Below are 21,790 nucleotides of genomic sequence, written 5' to 3' on the forward strand. Positions count from 1 at the left end.
GAATTGAATTTGCTTTCGTCCACCACATGAAATGGAAACCTGATCAGGCAGGACCCCAAATCTGCTCCAGAATATCACAGGAGGCGATTTAGCCTCCCCTCCCCACCAACCCCCCTGAACCCCCCAAACCCTCCTCCCCCCACCTCTCCTCCACCGAGAGGGACCCTCGATCTTTGGGACGCCTTTTCTTTCTCTTACCTGAAAAGACATCCTGCTACGTTTTCCGTGCTGGCAGGCCTCCTATTGGCTCTCCAGCTCCCAAGAGCCGCCACCATCCTTAACTGGATGGTGGGCCCGTCCTCTGGCCACTAATCGGCCAATTTGGGAAGATCAGGGCACAGGGTTGTGACCCCCATTTGATGCTAAGTGGGGTACTAACCTGTGATCTAACCCGAGCACAATGTCCTCCCCCCCCTTTATATTCTAGTCCTTTTATTATAAAGGTCTTTTTGTACATTTTCTTGCATCCGAATACGAGATCACTCCCCCCTGAGGGAACTGGTGCCGCAGAATAGGGAAGGAGAGGAGTGGAGCGGGGAAAGGAGACAGATTAATATCTCAATCTTCACAACCTATTTCCTCAGAATTAGGAATTAAAATACTGAAGCTTTCGGAACGGAGAACTTTGTGATATCGAAGGAGAAATTGACCTGTTTCGCAATAGAGACTCAGAAACCCCCCCAGATAATTCACACCAATAACCTTCGGAGCGCAGTTAGTGTTGTTCTATATATAGAATGTATCGTACCTTCAGTGCATTATGTGAAGTCACACTGTGCCTTCTCCTACCCCCCTCATCAAGTTGCATTTCTGAATACAGCTCCTCTTCATCCTCCTCCAGGATGTCGGACAGATCCGATCCACGACTGCTTTCTGTTTGGTAGTCATCCGGATGACTGTAATGTTGCTGTTGACACAAACACAAAGGGATGAACCAGCCTCCCCATTGGTACGAATGGTCATTGAAGAATCTGCAATGCAGCACAGGTTAAGAGGACATGACTTGTCACCTACCTGTTACCTACCCTGTCGCCTGCTACAGGCACAGGGGAAATTGGGAGCTGTACCGTAGGGAACCGTGCTGGGACCAGTGTTCTGGCGAATCATGTAACCAGGGTGACCGAGAGTGCTTTAAACAAAATAGTGGGGGTAAGGGATCAAATTTGGGAAGATGTGATATATCAAAGAGAGACAAGGCAAGCGAGCAAGGTAGAACATAGAACATACAGTGCAGAAGGAGGCCATTCGGCCCATCGAGTCTGCACCAACCCACTTAAGCCCTCAATTCCACCCTATCCCCGTAACTCAATAACCCCTCCTAACCTTTTTGGACACTAAGGGCAATTTAGCATGGCCAATCCACCTAACCTGCACGTTTATGGACTGTGGGAGGAAACCGGAGCACCCGGAGGAAACCCACGCAGACACGGGGAGAACGTGCAGACTCCGCACAGACAGTGACCCAGCTGGGAATCGAACCTGGGACCCTGGTGCTGTGAAGCCACAGTGCTAACCTCTGTGCTACCGTGCTGCCCTTTTTTTTTAACCCATGTGGAACACTACAAACCTTCTCCCAGTCCGAAAAGTCTCTATTGACCATGACATTCTGTTCCTTATTATTCAACCACATTTATATCCATATTGCTGCTTTTATTTCAGGAGCTATAACATTTCGCTAATTAATAACCGCTTATTGTCACAAGTAGGCTTCAATGAAGTTCCTGTGAAAAGCCCCTAGTCGCCACATTCCGGCACCTGTTCGGGGAGGCTGGTACGGGAATTGACCCCGCGCTGCTGGCCTTGTTCTGCATTACAAGCCAGCTGTTTAGCCCACTGTGCTAAACCAGCCAGGTAGCAATAAGGGAATTGATAATCTGGGTAGCAGGACGGGACAGGGTGTACTAACTTAAAAATGTACCAGCAAATAAGGCTAAATGTTCTGAAACTAATGAAAGGACAGAATTAAATTAAAGGCACTCTGAATGCACACAGCATTTACAGTGAGATTGCGGCACTGACAGCACAAATGGAAGCAAACAGGCATGGATCTAATTGCCATTATGGAGATGTGGCTGCAGGGTGACCAAGGCTGGGATCTAAAAGTCCCAAGGGTATTCAATATTCAGGCAAAAAGGAAAAGGTGGTGGGTTAGTGCCAGTAAGAGATGAGACCAGCTCATCAGTAAGAGTGGAGCAGCAACCCACTCCTGGTACCATGAAGTGTTGGGCGCTCTGAGATACAAACGAACCAACACGGTTGCGATTGGTACAACGCAGTTTTATTCTGTTAAACTATTTATACAACAAACTTGGTACTCAGCACGTGGTGACTGTGTGAGTGTCTGGCTTTGAGGTCCTTGCCCTGTGCCATCTCCTAATGGACTGCCCAGGAAGTGTCGTGTTTCTTGTTTTGTACTGTGTATGCTCTTGTCTGTGATTGGCTGTTGTGTTATGTGTGCTAATTGGTCCGTTGCTCTGTCTATCATTTTGTATGTGTTTATGTGCTGTGATGTTCCCTTGAATATCATGACACAAACGTTGGAAGTTTTTGAAAGCCAAACAGAAGTGCTAATGTAGGGCATCAGCAAATTAAAGGGTAACAAGGGTAATACCATGGGGTCTTCGATCTTCATGTAGACTGGGTAAACCAAATGAACACTAATGCTATGGAGGACAAATACCTGGCATACATACGAGATGGTTTCCTAGAGCAGTGTGTTGAGGAGCCAACTGGAGAATGGGGTGCTTTAGACCCAGTATTGTGCAAGTAGAAAGGGCTAATTCATAATCTCATTGTATCGGATCTCCGAGGGAAGAGTGACCATAATATGTTGAATTTTACATTGAGTTTGAAAGGGATGCAGTTCAATCTAAAATAGAACCTTAAATTTAAACAAAGAAAACTGTGAAGGTCTGAGACGAACATTGGCTGAGGTGGTTTGGGAAACTATATTAAAAGGTATGACAGCAGGCACACAATGGTCAACATTTAAAGAAATAATGCATGGTTTACATTGAATTTCCATTCCTTTGAGGCACAAAAAAACCAGCAGGAAAGGTGATCTAACCATGGTTAACAAGAGAAGTTAAAGATTGTATTGGATCAAATAAATTTGGCAAAATAAGTAACTAAGCCTGAGATTGGGAGTATTTTAAAATGCAAAGTGCTTTGAGATCAGGGGCGAGATTCTCCGACCCCCCGCCGGGTCGGAGAATCGCTGGGGGCTGGCGTGAATCCCGCCCCCGCCGGTTGCCGAATTCTCCGGCACCGGAGATTTGGCGGGGGCGGGAATCGCGCCGCGCCGGTTGGCGGCCCCCTCCCCCGCGATTCTCCGGCCCGGATGGGCCGAAGTCCCGCTGCTAGGATGCCTGTCCCGCCGGCGTGGATTAAACCACCTACCTTACCGGCGGGACAAGGCGGCGCGGGCGGGCTCCGGGGTCCTGGGGGGGGCGCGGGGCGTACTGGCACCGCGGGGTGCCCCCACGGTGGCCTGGCCCGCGATCGGGGCCCACCGATCCGCGGGCGGGCCTGTGCCGTGGGGGCACTCTTTTCCTTCCGCCTTCGCCACGGTCTCCACCATTGCGGAGGCGGAAGAGACTCCCTCCACTGCGCATGCGTGGGGATGCCGTGAGCGGCCGCTGACACTTCCGCGCATGCGCCGCCCGGAGATGTCATTTCCGCGCCAGCTGGCGGGGCGGAAATTAGTCCGTCGCGGGCCTAGCCCCTCAAGGTTGGGGCTGGGCCCCCCAAGATGCGGAGGATTCCGCACCTTTGGGGCGGCGCGATGCCCGACCGACGCCGTTTTTGGCGCCAGTCGGCTGACATCGCGCCGATACCGGAGAATTTCACCCGCGTTGTCCTTTCTTGGACTATCGGCGTGGGATTTGAACAAAGAACAAAGAAAAGTACAGCACAGGAACAGGCCCTTCGATCTTCCAAGCCCGTGCCGACCATGCTGCCCGACTAAACTACAATCGTCTGCACTTCCTGGGTCCGTATCCCTCTATTCCCATCCTATTCATGTATTTGTCAAGATGCCCCTTAAATGTCACTATCGTCCCTGCTTCCACCACCTCCTCCGGCAGCGAGTTCCAGGCACCCACTACCCCCTGCGTAAAAAACTTGCCTCGTACATCTACTCTAAACCTTGCCCCTCTCACCTTAAACCTATGCCCCCCTAGTAATTGACCCCTTTACCCCGGGGAAAAGCCTCTGACTATCCACTCTGTCTATACCCCTCATAATTTTTTAGACCTCTATCAGGTCGCCCCTCAACCTCCTTCGTTCCAGTGAGAACCAACCGAGTTTATTCAACCGCTCCTCATAGCTAATGCCCTCCATACCAGGCAACATTCTGGTAAATCTCTTCTGCACCCTTTCTAAAGCCTCCACATCCTTCTGGCAGTGTGGCGACCAGAATTGGTTGGCTGACAGACTGTAAACATAGTCTGGTATCTGTTTCACACTTGTTTATTAATACTATCTTAAACAGGTTACAGAGCGGTCATGTTGCACTTGGGGATGATTCCAACCTCTCTCTCTCTCTATCTCCCTTGACTGTAATTCATGATGTCTGTGACACATCATCATCTGCATCACACATCCCATTAGTTAACCCTTTACACTACACACAGATCATAAGATCAGAAGATGTAGGAGCAGAATTAGGCCACTCGGCCCATCGAGTCTGCTCCGCCATTCAATCATGGCTGATATTTTTCTCATCCCCATTCTCCTGCCTTTTCCCTGCCTGATCCCAAGAAGCAGAAAGAAATACAAGTAAAAGTATCGCAGTGAGAAACATAATGAAAAAGCTTTGTTAGGTTTGTAAAAAGGAGAAGTTTGGCAAAGGCAGATGTGGGCTTACTACAGACAGAGACAGGAGAATGGCAAATAAGGAAATGGCAGAGAAACAAAAACAAACGTTGTCTGTCGTGTCAGAGAAACTTACAAAAAACCTCCCAGGAAGACTAGAGCATCAAGAAATGAAAATCACTTATTGTCACAAGTAGGCGTCAAATGAAGTTACTGTGAAAAGCCCCTAGTCGCCACATTCCGGCGCCTGTTCGGGGAGGCTGGTACGGGAATTGAACCGTGCTGCTGGCCTGCCTTGGTCTGCTTTCAAAGCCAGCGATTTAGCCCAGTGTGCTAAACCAGCCCCAATGGGTGGGAAGAGTAAGGAACTGGGAGAAATTAATATTTAAAAATAATGAGTATTAGAGAATTAATGGGATAGAACATTGATACATCCCATGGACTTGCTACTATACATTCCAGAGCTTTGAAAGAGGTGGGGCAGAGATAGTGGATACATTGGTGATCATCTTCCAAAATTCGATAGATTCTGCAACGGCTCCTGCAGATTGGAAGGTCGCACATGTCACCTCACTATTTGAGAAAGGAGGGAGAAGGAAAACTGGGAACTACAGACCTGTTAACATGACACCAGGAGGGAAATTGCTGGAATCTATTGTAAAGGGTGTGATAACGGGACACTTAGAAAGTAAAGGCAGGATTGGGGAGCGCCAGGGTGGAGTTATGAAATGGAAGTCATGTTTGACAAACTTGGTGGGAGTTTTCAGAGGGTGTAACCAGCAGGATAGATAAGGGATGTAGTGTATTTGGATTTTCAAAAAGTTTTCAATAAGGTTCCCCACAGGAGGTTAGTGAACAAAATTAGACCCCATATGGCTGGGGTAATAATCGATTCAGAATTGGTTAACAGACAGAAAACAAACTGTAGGAATAAATTCTGAGGTTGGCAGGACGTGGCCCCAGCTATTCACACTCTATATCAATGATTGAATTGTGGAGACCAAATGTAATATTTCCAAGTTTGCTGATGACACAAAACCAGAGGGAATGTGAGTTGTGGAGCGGATGCAATGGGGTTGTGGGGAAAATGGCACGAGGTGAGCAGCCATGATCTGTTTGAATGGGCTCCTCCTGCTCCTATTTCTTTTGCTGCTATGCACTGTTGCTTCACAGCTCCAGGGTCCCAGGTTTGATTCCCCGCTGGGTCACTGTCTGTGCGGAGTCTGCACGTTCTCCCTGTGTCTGCGTGGGTTTCCTCCGGGTGCTCCGGTTTCCTCCCACAAGTGAAGTGAAATGAAAATTGTTTATTGTCACAAGTAGGCTTCAAATGAAGTTACTGTGATAAGCCCCTAGTCGCCACATTCCGGCGCCTGTTCGGGGAGGCTGGTACAGGAATTGAACCGTGCCGCTGGCCTGCTTTCAAAGCCAGCGATTTAGCTCGGTGCTAAACCAGCGAAAAACCTGCTTATTAGGTGAATTGGACATTCTGAATTCTCCCTCAGTGTACCCGAACAGGCGCCGTAATGTGACGACTCGGGGATTTTCATTGCAGTGTTAATGTAAGCCTACCTGTGACAAAAATAAAAGATTATTATTAACAAGGTGGTTTCAGGTCGAGTTCATTCAGCTAACAATGTACTTTAAGGACCCCCGTTAAAACGTATTGCATTTTGAGTTCCGGGTGCGGCGATGACCAGCTGAGTCGCACGTTTCGGCAGCTCCCGGTGAAACGGACTTTTGGGCTCTTAATGAGAGCCCCAACGGCAATTTTAACGGCTAGAAGCACTGTGCGGTAAACCAGAAGGGAATCCCCCCTGGACACGGATGGAAAAAGGAGAGGAAAGTGGCCGGACTGCGGTGGATCCTTTAGAGCAGCGGCAAGGAAGGCAGGCACAAAGCAAGATGGCGTCGGAAGGTGGCAGTTTAACATGGGCCCTGAACAACACGAGTTCTTGAAGCGCTGCGTGGAAGAGCTTAAAAAGGAGATGAAGAAGGAGCTGTTGGCCCCGATATTACAGGCGATTGAAGGGCTAAAGGAGGAGCAAAAGACCCAGGAGCAGGAGCTTCGGGTCGTGAAGGCAAAGGCTGCTGAGAACGAGGACAATGTACAGGGCCTGGTGGTGAAGACGGAGATGCACGAGGCACACCATAAAAAGGTGTGTGGAAAGGCTGGAGGTGCTGGAGAATAATGCGAGGAGGAAGAACCTAAGGATTCTTGGTCTTCCCGAGGGTGCAGAGGGGGCGGACGTCGGGGCATATGTGAGCACGATGCTGCACTCGTTGATGGGATCGGAGGCCCCGACGAGTCCGTTGGAGGTGGAGGGAGCCTATCGAGTCATGGTGCGAGGACCGAGGGCTGGAGAAATTCCCCGAGCCATAGTGGTGAGATTTCTCCGATATAAGGACAGAGAGATGGTCCTCAGATGGGCAAAGAAAACTCGGAGCAGTAGGTGTGAGAACGCGGTGATCCGCGTATATCAGGATTGGAGTGCGGAGGTGGCGAGAAGAAGGGCAAGTTTTAATCGGGCCAAGGCGGTGCTTCATAAAAGGAAGGTCAAATTTGGAATGCTGCAGCCGGCAAGACTGTGGGTCACACATCAAGGGAAACACCACTACTTTGAAACGGCGGATGAGGCGTGGACATTTATTGTCGAAGAGAAATTGGAATAAGTGGGTTATATATATAAAAAAAGAACGTTTGAGACAAAGTGGTGGGGCGAATATGGGGGGCGAAGAGGGGGCAAAAAGGGGGGAGAGGAGAGATGATTTTTAAGTTGTTAATCCTGCGACCCGGTAACTTTTCTCTCTTCCCCTTGTTGTGGGGGAGGGAGGGAGGGAGGTGGAGGAGCTGGGGGCGTCGGCCATTGGGGGCAGGGCCAAAAGGGAAGCGCGGGCTTTGTTCCCGCGCTATGATAATTATGGCGGGAACAGGGAAGCAGGAAGGAGGGGGCGTCGCACAGTGCGAGCCGTGGTCACGGGGGAAGCCGAGGTCGGCCAGAGTTTGCTGACTTCTGGGAGCAACATGGGGGGTGCAATTACGCTAGTGGGGGATCTAGCGGGGGAGGTGGGGGGGGGTTAACTGGGTTGCTGCTGCTGGGGAGAAGGGGGAGCTGGTATGGGGTGGGGTGGGCGGGGCGGGGGGGGCGCCACCTGAGGGGGACACAGCTACGTGGGAACCGGGTGAGGAGCTGGTTAAAAAAAGGGGATGGCTAGTCGACAAGGGGGGGAGGGGGCGGGGGGGTAAAGAGCCCCCCAACCCGGCTGATCACGTGGAATGTGAGAGGGCTGAACGGGCCGATAAAGAGGGCACGGGTACTCGCACACCTAAAGAAACTTAAGGCAGATGTGGTTATGCTACAGGAGACGCATTTGAAACTGATAGGCCAGGTCAGACTACGCAAAGGATGGGTGGGGCAGGTGTTTCATTCGGGGCTAGATGCGAAAAACAGGGGGGTGGCTATACTAGTGGGGAAGCGGGTTATGTTTGAGGCAAAGACCATAGTGGCGGATAGTGGGGGCAGATACGTGATGGTGAGTGGCAAATTACAGGGGGAGGCGGTGGTCTTAGTGAACGTATATGCCCCGAACTGGGATGATGCCAACTTTATGAGGCGCATGTTAGGACGTATCCCGGACCTAGAGGCGGGGAAGCTGGTAATGGGTGGAGATTTTAACACGGTGCTGGAACCAGGGCTGGACAGATCGAGGTCCAAGACCGGAAGGAGGCCGGCAGCAGCTAGGGTGCTTAAGGACTTTATGGAGCAGATGGGAGGAGTAGACCCCTGGAGATTTAGTAGACCTAGGAGTAAGGAGTTTTTGTTTTTCTCCTATGTCCACAAAGTTTATTCACGGATAGACTTTTTTGTTTTGGGAAGGGCGCTGATCCCGAAGGTGATGGGGACGGAGTATACGGCTATAGCTATTTCGGATCACGCTCCACATTGGGTGGACTTGGAGATAGGGGAGGAAAAAGAACAGCGTCCACCCTGAAGAATGGACATGGGACTATTGGCGGACGAGGGGGTGTGCTTAAGGGTGAGGGGGTGTATTGAAAGGTACTTGGAACTCAATGATAATGGGGAGGTCCAGATGGGAGTGGTCTGGGAGGCACTGAAGGCAGTGGTTAGAGGGGAGCTGATATCAATCAGGGCACATAAAGGAAAGCAGGAGAGTAGGGAACGGGAGCGGTTGCTGAAAGAACTTCTGAGGGTGGACAGGCAATATGCGGAGGCACCGGAGGAGGGACTGTACAGGGAAAGGCAAAGGCTACACGTAGAATTTGATTTGCTGACTACGGGTAATGCAGAGGCACAATGGAGGAAGGCACAGGGTGTACAGTACAAATATGGGGAGAAGGCGAGCAGATTGCTGGCCCACCAACTGAGGAAAAGGGGAGCAGCGAGGGAGATAGGGGGGGTGAGAGATGAGGAGGGAGAGATGGAGCGGGGAGCGAAGAGAGTGAATGGAGTGTTCAAGGCATTCTATGAAAGATTATATGAAGCTCAGCCCCCGGATGGGAAGGAGAGAATGATGTGTTTTCTGGACCAGCTGGAATTTCCTAAGGTGGAGGAGCAGGAGAGGATGGGACTGGGAGCACAGATTGAAACGGAGGAAGTAGTGAAAGGAATTAGGAGCATGCAGGCGGGGAAGGCCCCGGGACCAGACGGATTCCCAGTTGAATTCTATAGGAAATATATGGACTTGCTGGCCCCGCTACTGATGAGAACCTTTAATGAGGCGAGGGAAAGGGGGCAGCTGCCCCCGACTATGTCAGAGGCAACGATATTGCTCCTCCTAAAGAAGGAAAAAGACCCGCACAGGCCCATTTCCCTCCTGAATGTAGACGCTAAGGTTCTGGCCAAAGTAATGGCAATGAGGATAGAGGATTGTGTCCCGGGGGTGGTCCATGAGGACCAAACTGGGTTTGTGAAGGGGAGACAGCTGAATACGAATATACGGAGGCTGCTAGGGGTAATGATGATGCCCCCATCAGAGGGGGAAGCGGAGATAGTGGTGGCGATGGATGCCGAGAAAGCATTTGATAGAGTGGAGTGGGATTATTTGTGGGAGTTCCTGAGGAGATTTGGTTTTGGAGAGGGGTATATTAGATGGGTACAGCTGCTGTATAGGGCCCCGATGGCGAGCGTGGTCACGAATGGACGGGGATCTGCATATTTTCGGCTCCATAGAGGGACGAGGCAGGGATGTCCTCTGTCCCCATTATTGTTTGCACTGGCGATTGAGTCCCTGGCCATAGCATTGAGGGGTTCCAGGAAGTGGAGGGGAGTACCCAGGGGAGGAGAAGAACACCGGGTATCTCTGTATGCGGATGATTTGTTGCTATATGTGGCGGACCCGGCGGAGGGGATGCCAGAGATAATGCGGATACTTGGGGAGTTTGGAGTTTTTTCAGGGTATAAATTGAACATGGGGAAAAGTGAGTTGTTTGTGGTGCATCCAGGGGAGCAGAGCAGAGAAATAGAGGACTTACCGTTGAGGAAGGTAACAAGGGACTTTCGGTACTTGGGGATCCAGATAGCCAAGAATTGGGGTACATTGCATCGGCTAAATTTAACGCGGTTGGTGGAGCAGATGGAGGAGGATTTCAAGAGATGGGATATGGTGTCCCTGTCACTGGCAGGGAGGGTGCAGGCGGTTAAAATGGTGGTCCTCCCGAGATTCCTTTTTGTGTTTCAGTGCCTCCCAGTGGTGGTCACGAAGGCTTTTTTAAAAAGAATTGAGAAGAGTATTATGAGTTTTGTGTGGGCCGGGAAGACCCCGAGAGTGAGGAGGGGATTTTTGCAGCGTAGTAGGGATAGGGGGGGGCTGGCACTACCGAGCCTAAGTGAGTACTACTGGGCCGCCAATATCTCAATGGTAAGTGGATGGGAGAAGAGGAGGGAGCGGCGTGGAAGAGATTGGAGAGGGCGTCCTGCAGAGGGACTAGCCTACAAGCTATGGTGACGGCGCCGTTGCCGTTCTCACCGAAGAAATACACCACAAGCCCGGTGGTGGTGGCTACACTGAAGATTTGGGGGCAGTGGAGACGGCATAGGGGAATGACGGGAGCCTCGGTGCGGTCCCCGATAAGAAATAACCATAGGTTTGCTCCGGGGGGAATGGATGGGGGATTTGGAACATGGCAAAGAGCAGGAGTAACACAATTGAGAGATCTGTTCGTAGATGGGACGTTTGTGAGTCTGGGAGCGCTGACGGAAAAATATGGGTTGCCCCAAGGGAATGCATTTCGGTATATGCAACTGAGGGCTTTTGCGAGGCAACAGGTGAGGGAATTCCCGCAGCTCCCGATGCAGGAGGTGCAGGATAGAGTGATCTCAGCGACATGGGTGGGGGACGGTAAGGTGTCAGACATATATAGGGAAATGAGGGCCGAGGGGGAGATCATGGTAGATGAGCTGAAAGGGAAATGGGAAGAAGAGCTGGGGGAGGAGATTGAGGAGGGGCTGTGGGCTGATGCCCTAAGTAGGGTAAACTCATCGTCCTCGTGTGCCAGGCTAAGCCTGATACAATTTAAGGTGTTACACAGGGCGCATATGACTGGAGCACGGCTCAGTAAATTTTTTGCGGTAGAGGATATGTGTGCGAGATGCTCGAGAAGCCCAGCGAATCATACCCACATGTTCTGGTCATGCCCGGCACTACAGGGGTTTTGGGTGGGGATGGCAAAGGTGCTTTTGAAGGTGGTGGGGGTCCAGGTCGAACCAAGCTGGGGGCTGGCTATATTTGGGGTTGCAGAAGAGCCGGGAGTGCAGGAGGCGAAAGAGGCTGATGTTTTGGCCTTTGCGTCCCTAGTAGCCCGGCACAGGATATTGTTAATGTGGAAGGAAGCCAAGCCCCCGGGTGTGGAGACCTGGATAAATGACATGGCAGGGTTTATAAAGTTGGAACGGATTAAGTTCGTTCTAAGGGGTTCGGCTCAGGGGTTCACCAGGCGGTGGCAACCGTTCGTCGACTACCTCACAGAAAGATAGAGGGAATGGAAAAGAAGAAGACAGCAGCAGCAGGGGGGGGGGGGGGAGGAATCAGAAGGACTCTCAGGGATGTTACTGTATATGTATAGGTATTTGGTATATGTAATTGTATATTGGATTGTTGGATTGTATTTTTGGAGAGTATTTATCGTGGACAAGGCAGTCGCCATTTAGTTTTGTTTTTGATTTTGTTCATATATTATTTATTTATTTGTTTAAAACTGGCCACTGTTATTTATATTGTTTTATTGATGTATAAAGGGAACACTACGTACTGTTATGTTTCGCCAAAAAATCTTGAATAAAATATATCTTAAAAAAAACCGTCTTGCATTTTGAGGAGAGAGTGGAACCATTAACAATGGTGGAGGTGAGGAGGCCCAATAGCTTTGCCTTCGTCTGGTGCAGACGTCTCGTCTACTAGGTCCTAATGTTGGTTTGGCTGTAATGTCCAAGGGGAGTCATTCTTCATTTTTAAAAACAGAATTTAAACAAGAGACTATGCAAGAGAAACACATTAACATTTTTTTTCTTGATGCCTTCTTGGTGTGACACCTGGATGAGTAGAACTCCAAAAGCACGCAAGAAACTCAATGTCACCCAGTACAAGGCATCCCGCCTGACTGGCATACCATCCACAAACATTCACTCCCTGCACTACCGACCAACAGTGGCAGCCGTGTGCACCATCCACAAGATGCATTGTAGCAACTCACCAAGGTTCCTTAGACAGCACCTTCCAAACCTGAGACCCCCCCAACACCTAGACGTACAAGAGCAGCAGACACATGGGAACGCCACCACCTGCAAGTTCCATTCCGAGCCACGTACCATCCTGACTTGGAAATATATTGCCGTTCCTTTAGATTAGAAACTGGCTGTTCGGAGACATCTTTTGATTTTAACGTACATCATCCCTCTCCGGAATCAATGCCATAATTATTTTATAAACCTAATGGTGAATTAAACCATTGTTGACTGATTGATGCCACCTAGAAGGACAAGGGCAGCAGATACCTGGGAACCCCACCACCTGGAGGTTCCCCTCCAAGTCACTCACCACCCCGACTGGGAAATATATCACTGTCCCTTCACTGTCGCTGGGGCAGCATCCTGGAACTGCCTCCCTAACAGCACTGTGGGTGTACCTACACCTCAGGGACTGCAGCGGTTCAAGAAGGCAGCTCACCCCCACCTTCTCGAGGGCAATTAGCTGAGCCAGCGATGCCCACATTGCACGAAAGAATACATTTTAAAAACTGGAACTAAGTCAAACACAATCCCGATGACATAAAATCCACTCTCCAAGTTTCCGACAGCTGCAAAGGTTAGACATCTTTAAACAACCAACAGGAATTGCAGTGGGTATTCCCGATTCCCACCTGTCTCCCCAGCTCCGAGCCCCTCAGGAAATCGTCCACTGAGCCAACAGGTCTTTTGCTGATTTGTCCGTCGTAAACATCCTCCTCCTCGTCCGAGTTTTCCTGCTGCAAGGATTTGCTTCTCTCGCTAAATATACTTTGTTTCTCAGCCTGAAAACGATGGGCAGATGAGCATTAGTGATGTACAGACAGCATCTGTGCAAAGAGATGCAGAGGTAATGTCTCAGGCCAATTGCCCTTCCTCCTGAACTCTGCCTCTCTCTCTCCACAGATGTCGCCCAACCGGCTGAGATATTTCAGTACCTGTGTCGAAGGTAACAAGGGCAATTAGGTTGGGGCTTTGTCAGCAACACCCACCTTCAATGAATGAGTAAACAGATACAGAATTGGGGTTCCTGTTGACAAAAAAAATACAATTCCTGGCAGCCACTCCCTTCGGACAACATCACTTCATTATGTTGCCGATTATCTTTCAGCAATAAAAGATGAGTTAAGATGGTAGAGATGGTGCAGAGAAATGTTCACGGGACTAGTTCCAGCGCTAAAATCTCAATTGTGAAGATAGATGTTCTCTTGGAGGAGAGATAGCTGAGAGGCGATGTGATTGAGATGTTCAACATCATGAGGAGTCCGGACAGAGTAGAGAGCAAGTGGTTAGGATCTGGGATGTACTGTCTGAGAGTGTGGTGGAGGCAGATTCACACAGCGAGTGGTTAGGATCTGGGATGTACTGTCTGTGAGTGTGGTGGAGGCAGATTCACACAGCGAGTGGTTAGGATCTGGAATGTACTGTCTGGGAGTGTGGTGGAGACAGATTCACACAGCGAGTGGTTAGGATCTGGAACGTACTGTCTGTGAGTGTGGTGGAGGCAGATTCACACAGCGAGTGGTTAGGATCTGGAATGTACTGTCTGTGAGCGTGGTGGAGGCAGATTCACACAGTGAGTGGTTAGGATCTGGAATGTACTGTCTGTGAGTGTGGTGGAGACAGATTCACACAGCGAGTGGTTAGGATCTGGAATGTACTGTCTGTGAGTGTGGTGGAGACAGATTCACACAGCGAGTGGTTAGGATCTGGAACGTACTGTCTGTGAGTGTGGTGGAGGCAGATTCACACAGCGAGTGGTTAGGATCTGGATTGTACTGTCTGTGAGTGTGGTGGAGACAGATTCACACAGCGAGTGGTTAGGATCTGGAATGTTCTGTCTGAGAGTGTGGTGGAGGCAGATTCACACAGCGAGTGGTTAGAATCTGGGATGTACTGTCTGAGAGTGTGGTGGAGGCAGATTCACACAGCGAGTGGTTAGAATCTGGGATGTACTGTCTGAGAGTGTGGTGGAGGCAGATTCACACAGCGAGTGGTTAGGATCTGGAATGTACTGTCTGTGAGTGTGGTGGAGACAGGTTCACACAGCGAGTGGTTAGGATCTGGAATGCACTGTCTGTGAGTGTGGTGGAGGCAGATTCGCACAGCGAGTGGTTAGAATCTGGGATGTACTGTCTGAGAGTGTGGTGGAGGCAGATTCACACAGCGAGTGGTTAGGATCTGGAATGTACTGTCTGTGAGTGTGGTGGAGACAGGTTCACACAGCGAGTGGTTAGAATCTGGGATGTACTGTCTGTGAGTGTGGTGGAGACAGATTCACACAGCGAGTGGTTAGGATCTGGAATGTACTGTCTGTGAGTGTGGTGGAGACAGATTCACACAGCGAGTGGTTAGGATCTGGAACGTACTGTCTGTGAGTGTGGTGGAGGCAGATTCACACAGCGAGTGGTTAGGATCTGGAATGTACTGTCTGTGAGTGTGGTGGAGACAGATTCACACAGCGAGTGGTTAGGATCTGGAACGTACTGTCTGTGAGTGTGGTGGAGACAGATTCACACAGCGAGTGGTTAGGATCTGGAATGTACTGTCTGTGAGTGTGGTGGAGACAGATTCACACAGCGAGTGGTTAGGATCTGGAACGTACTGTCTGTGAGTGTGGTGGAGGCAGATTCACACAGCGAGTGGTTAGGATCTGGATTGTACTGTCTGTGAGTGTGGTGGAGACAGATTCACACAGCGAGTGGTTAGGATCTGGAATGTTCTGTCTGAGAGTGTGGTGGAGGCAGATTCACACAGCGAGTGGTTAGAATCTGGGATGTACTGTCTGAGAGTGTGGTGGAGGCAGATTCACACAGCGAGTGGTTAGAATCTGGGATGTACTGTCTGAGAGTGTGGTGGAGGCAGATTCACACAGCGAGTGGTTAGGATCTGGAATGTACTGTCTGTGAGTGTGGTGGAGACAGGTTCACACAGCGAGTGGTTAGGATCTGGAATGCACTGTCTGTGAGTGTGGTGGAGGCAGATTCGCACAGCGAGTGGTTAGAATCTGGGATGTACTGTCTGAGTGTGTGGTGGAGGCAGATTCACACAGCGAGTGGTTAGGATCTGGAATGTACTGTCTGTGAGTGTGGTGGAGACAGGTTCACGCAGCGAGTGGTTAGGATCTGGAATGCACTGTCTGTGAGTGTGGTGGAGGCAGATTCACAAGCGAGTGGTTAGAATCTGGGATGTACTGTCTGAGAGTGTGGTGGACGCAGATTCACACAGCGAGTGGTTAGGATCTGGAATGCACTGTCTGAGAGTGTGGTGGAGGCAGATTCACACAGCGAGTGGTTAGGATCTGGAATGCACTGTCTGAGAGTGTGGTGGAGGCAGATTCACACAGCGAGTGGTTAGGATCTGGAATGTACTGTCTGTGAGTGTGGTGGAGACAGATTCACACAGCGAGTGGTTAGGATCTGGAACGTACTGTCTGTGAGTGTGGTGGAGGCAGATTCACACAGCGAGTGGTTAGGATCTGGATTGTACTGTCTGTGAGTGTGGTGGAGACAGATTCACACAGCGAGTGGTTAGGATCTGGAATGTTCTGTCTGAGAGTGTGGTGGAGGCAGATTCACACAGCGAGTGGTTAGAATCTGGGATGTACTGTCTGAGAGTGTGGTGGAGGCAGATTCACACAGCGAGTGGTTAGGATCTGGAATGTTCTGTCTGAGAGTGTGGTGGAGGCAGATTCACACAGCGAGTGGTTAGGATCTGGAATGTACTGTCTGTGAGTGTGGTGGAGGCAGATTCACACAGCGAGTGGTTAGAATCTGGGATGTACTGTCTGTGAGTGTGGTGGAGGCAGATTCACACAGCGAGTGGTTAGGATCTGGAATGTTCTGTCTGTGAGTGTGGTGGAGGCAGATTCACACAGGGAGTGGTTAGGATCTGGAATGTACTGTCTGAGAGTGTGGTGGAGACAGATTCACACAGCGAGTGGTTAGGATCTGGAATGTTCTGTCTGAGAGTGTGGTGGAGGCAGATTCACACAGTGAGTGGTTAGGATCTGGAATGTACTGTCTGTGAGTGTGGTGGAGGCAGATTCACACAGCGAGTGGTTAGGATCTGGAATGTACTGTCTGTGAGTGTGGTGGAGGCAGATTCGCACAGCGAGTGGTTAGAATCTGGGATGTACCGTCTGAGAGTGTGGTGGAGGCAGATTCGCACAGCGAGTGGTTAGAATCTGGGATGTACTGTCTGAGAGTGTGGTGGAGACAGATTCACACAGCAAGTGGTTAGAATCTGGAATGCACTGTCTGTGAGTGTGGTGGAGACAGATTCACATAGCGAGTGGTTAGAATCTGGGATGTACTGTCTGTGAGTGTGGTGGAGACAGATTCACACAGCGAGTGGTTAGAATCTGGGATGTACTGTCTGAGAGTGTGGTGGAGACAGATTCACACAGCGAGTGGTTAGGATCTGGGATGTACTGTCTGTGAGTGTGGTGGAGGCAGATTCACACAGCGAGTGGTTAGGATCTGGGATGTACTGTCTGAGAGTGTGGTGGAGGCAGATTCACACAGCGAGTGGTTAGGATCTGGAATGCACTGTCTGAGAGTGTGGTGGAGACAGATTCACACAGTGAGTGGTTAGGATCTGGAATGTACTGTCTGTGAGTGTGGTGTAGGCAGATTCACAAGCGAGTGGTTAGGATCTGGAATGTACTGTCTGTGAGTGTGGTGGAGGCAGATTCACACAGCGAGTGGTTAGGATCTGGAATGTACTGTCTGTGAGTGTGGTGGAGGCAGATTCACACAGCGAGTGGTTAGGATCTGGAATGCACTGTCTGAGAGTGTGGTGGAGACAGATTCACACAGCGAGTGGTTAGGATCTGGAATGTACTGTCTGTGAGTGTGGTGGAGGCAGATTCACAAGCGAGTGGTTAGGATCTGGAATGTACTGTCTGTGAGTGTGGTGGAGGCAGATTCACTCAGTGAGTGGTTAGGATCTGGAATGTACTGTCTGTGAGTGTGGTGGAAACAGATTCACACAAGCGAGTGGTTAGGATCTGGATTGTACTGTCTGTGAGTGTGGTGGAGGCAGATTCACACAGCGAGTGGTTAGGATCTGGAATGTACTGTCTGTGAGTGTGGTGGAGGCAGATTCACTCAGTGAGTGGTTAGGATCTGGAATGTACTGTCTGTGAGTGTGGTGGAAACAGATTCACACAAGCGAGTGGTTAGGATCTGGATTGTACTGTCTGTGAGTGTGGTGGAGGCAGATTCACACAGCGAGTGGTTAGGATCTGGAATGTACTGTCTGTGAGTGTGGTGGAGGCAGATTCACTCAGTGAGTGGTTAGGATCTGGAATGCACTGTCTGTGAGTGTGGTGGAGACAGATTCACACAGCGAGTGGTTAGGATCTGGAATGCACTGTCTGTGAGTGTGGTGGAGACAGATTCACACAGCGAGTGGTTAGGATCTGGAATGTACTGTCTGTGAGTGTGGTGGAGGCAGATTCACACAGAGAGTGGTTAGGATCTGGAATGTACTGTCTGTGAGTGTGGTGGAGGCAGATTCACACAGTGAGTGGTTAGGATCTGGAATATACTGTCTGTGAGTGTGGTGGAGACAGATTTACACAGCGAGTGGTTAGGATCTGGAATGTACTGTCTGTGAGTGTGGTGGAGACAGATTCACACAGCGAGTGGTTAGGATCTGGAATGTACTGTCTGTGAGTGTGGTAGAGGCAGATTCACATAGCGAGTGGATAGGATCTGGAATGTACTGTCTGAGAGTGTGGTGGAGGCAGATTCACACAGCAAGTGGTTAGGATCTGGAATGTACTGTCTGAGAGTGTGGTGGAGGCAGATTCACACAGCGAGTGGTTAGGATCTGGAATGTACTGTCTGTGAGTGTGGTGGAGACAGATTCACACAGCGAGTGGTTAGGATCTGGAATGTACTGTCTGTGAGCGTGGTAGAGGCAGATTCACACAGCGAGTGGATAGGATCTGGAATGTACTGTCTGAGAGTGTGGTGGAGGCAGATTCACACAGCGAGTGGTTAGGATCTGGAATGCACTGTCTGAGAGTGTGGTGGAGGCAGATTCACACAAGCGAGTGGTTAGGATCTGGAATGTACTGTCTGAGAGTGTGGTGGAGGCAGATTCACACAGCGAGTAGTTAGGATCTGGAATGCACTGTCTGAGAGTGTGGTGGAGACAGATTCACACAGCGAGTGGTTAGGATCTGGAACGTACTGTCTGTGAGTGTGGTGGAGGCAGATTCACACAGCGAGTGGTTAGGATCTGGAATGTACTGTCTGGGAGTGTGGAGGAGGCAGATTCACACAGCGAATGGTTAGGATCTGGAATGTACTGTCTGGGAGTGTGGTGGAGGCAGAATCACACAGCGAGTGGTTAGGATCTGGAATGTACTGTCTGAGAGTGTGGTGGAGACAGATTCACACATAGAAGATCATAGATCATAGAGCAGAAAGAGGCCATTCGGCCCATCGAGTTTGCACCGACCCACATTAAGCCCTCACTTCCACCCTATCCCCATAACCCAATAACCCCATCTAACCTTTTTGGACACTAATGGCAATTTATCACGGCCAATCCACCTAACCTGCGCATCTTTGGACTGTGGGAGGAAACCGGGGCACCCGGAGGAAACCCACGCAGACACGGGGAGAACGTGCAGATTCCGCACAGACAGTGACCCAGCAGGGTATCGAACCTGGGACCCTGCCGCTGTGAAGCCACAGTGCTAGCCACGTGTGCTACTGTGCTGCGTCCCTTCTTAGATAGGTGGGCAGGGGGGGAGCAGTGAGGAACAATTGGAAGGTAGTGTGGGGGCATCGTGCTTTTTACCACTGGTTACATAGACATAGATTTTACATAGAATTTACAGTACAGAAGGAGGCCATTCGGCCCATCGAGTCTGCACCGGCCCTTGGAAAGAGCACCCTACCCAATGTCAACACCTCCACCCAATCCCCATAACCCAGCAACCCCACCCAACACTAAGGGCAATTTTGGACACTAAGGGCAATTTATCATGGCCAATCCACCTAACCTGCACATCTTTGGACTGTGGGAGGAAACCGGAGCACCCGGAGGAAACCCACGCACACACGGGGAGGACGTGCAGACTCCGCACAGACAGTGACCCAGCAGGGTATCGAACCTGGGACCCTGGAGCTGTGAAGCAATTGTGCTATCCACAATGCTACTGTGCTGCCCCTGAGGAAGGTGGCTGTTGACAAGAAGCCAATTGTATCACTGAGGGGCCAATTTAGAGCCTCTTCCTGCCACTACTGGCATTTTAGCAACAACATGAGGGTCGTCCACTGCTGCTAGCAGACTGGGGAGGTGGTGCCGTACTGATATTGTCACTGGCCTAGTAATCCAGGGATCCAGGACAATGCTCTGGGGACCTGGGTTCGAATCCTAAGTCTAATGACGACCATGAAACCATTGCTGATTGTCGGAAAAACCCATCTGGTCCACTAATCTGCCGTCCTTACCCGGTCTGGCCGACACGTGACTCCAGACCCACAGTGATCTGGTTGACTCTTAAATGCCCTCAGGGATGGGCAATATCCAAAGAACTAATTTGTTTGAAAAGCCCAGCCTGATTGGGCAGCCAATGGCCCATGGAGGGGCCCCTTGGCAACAACGTCCATACCCATGGCAACAAACCCCCCACCCACCCCTCCGTGATAGCGAGGAGGGATTGGTGAAGAAGCTGGGTAGAGCGAGAGCAGACATTACCCGGTTGTTCTCGGCGACGCGTTGAGCCGCTTCCCGGGCTATGGCTTTCGCGACAGTGTTTGGGATGGGGGCTCCCTGGGGCTGTGGGAGTATTCTCTGCGGCGATGGAGATCTCCCGCTCCTGTTGGTGGGGGGCCCATGGTGATCCGGCAATGTAGGTTCCAAGGAACGTCCGTAAAGAGGAGATGGTGAATGTGTTTGCTCCCATGACTCATCCCTTCTTAGATTGGGGCCCATTGGCTGGTCTTTGGTATCGGGAGCTCTGGCACTTACTAATGGCTTGTTTCTGGGGATGGCACGGAGCGGAGGGGTTGGAGGCACCAATAGGTCAGTTGGGATAGCTGCAGCATAAGAGTCTTCGGATTCGCCTTGGGCAGATATGGTCCGTACAATAATCTCTCTGGTTTCCAGATTTTGTATTCTTAAATAGTCCACGGTGACACCGTTCGCTGTGGCGAGCATTACTTCCGCAACCTGTGAAATCAGAACATAAACAACAATTTGTATTTCCACAGCACCCGAACATCCCAAAGTCCTTCACCAAATCCTCAAACAATATGTGACATTGAAACACAGAGGGAGGTATCACAGAGTCACACAGCACAGCAAGGGGTGCATCGCTGTTTAAGAAGGGAGGGAGGCAGAAGACGGGAAATTATCGGCTGGTTTGCCTGACTTCGGTCATTGGTAAGATTTTAGAGTCCGTTATTAAAGATGAGATTGCGGAGTACTTGGAAGTGCATGGTCAAATAGGACTGAGTCAGCACGGCTTCGTCAAGGGGAGGTCCTGCCTGACAAATCTGTTAGAGTTCTTTGAGGAGGTAACAAGGAAGTTAGACAAAGGAGAACCAGTGGATGTGATTTATTTCGATTTCCAGAAGGCCTTTGACAAGGCACCGTACAGGAGGCAGTTAAATAAGTTAAGAGCCCATGGTGTTGAGGGTAAGATCCTGGCATGGATAGAGGATTGGCTGATTGGCAGAAGGCAGAGAGTGGGGATAAAGGGGTCTTTTTCAGGATGGCAGCCAGTGACTAGTGGTGTGCCTCAGGGGTCTGTGCTGGGACCACAACTTTTCACAATATACATTAACGATCTGGCAGAAGGAACTGAAGGCACTGTTGCTAAGTTTGCAGATGATACAAAGATCTGTAGAGGGACAGGTAGTATTGAGGAAGCAAGGGGGCTGCAGAAGGACTTGGACAAGCTAGGAGAGTGGGCAATGAAATGGCAAATGAAATACAATGTGGGAAAGTGTGAGTTTATGCACTTTGGAAGGAGGAATGGAGGCATGGACTATTTTCTAAATGGGGAAATGCTTCGGAAATCAGAAGCACAAAGGGACTTGGGAATCCTTGTTCACGATTCTCTTAAGGTTAATGTGCAGGTTCAGTCGGCAGTTAGGAAGGCAAATGCAATGTTAGCATTCATGTCGAGAGGGCTCGAATACAAGACCAGGGATGTACTTCTGAGGCTGTACAAGACTCTGATCAGACCCCATTTGGAGTATTGTGAG

General features: G+C 50.3%; 1 protein-coding gene across 10 annotated transcripts in view; it reads right to left on the reverse strand.

The window, feature by feature from the left end:
- Nucleotides 1-21,790, reverse strand: part of rimbp2b (RIMS binding protein 2b) — an 853,804-nt gene that overhangs the window by 149,320 nt on the left and 682,694 nt on the right. For all 10 annotated transcript variants that reach the window (XM_072517100.1, XM_072517603.1, XM_072517263.1 and 7 more), the window contains 3 exons: nt 20,277-20,750; nt 13,190-13,339; nt 749-907 (listed from right to left, as the gene is read on the reverse strand). In XM_072517100.1, the coding sequence (XP_072373201.1) occupies nt 749-907; nt 13,190-13,339; nt 20,277-20,750 (783 nt within the window). The remainder of the gene's footprint in view (nt 1-748; nt 908-13,189; nt 13,340-20,276; nt 20,751-21,790) is intronic.

This window comes from Scyliorhinus torazame, chromosome 1 (assembly GCF_047496885.1).
Source record: "Scyliorhinus torazame isolate Kashiwa2021f chromosome 1, sScyTor2.1, whole genome shotgun sequence".
In the NCBI taxonomy this organism is placed as follows: domain Eukaryota; kingdom Metazoa; phylum Chordata; class Chondrichthyes; order Carcharhiniformes; family Scyliorhinidae; genus Scyliorhinus; species Scyliorhinus torazame.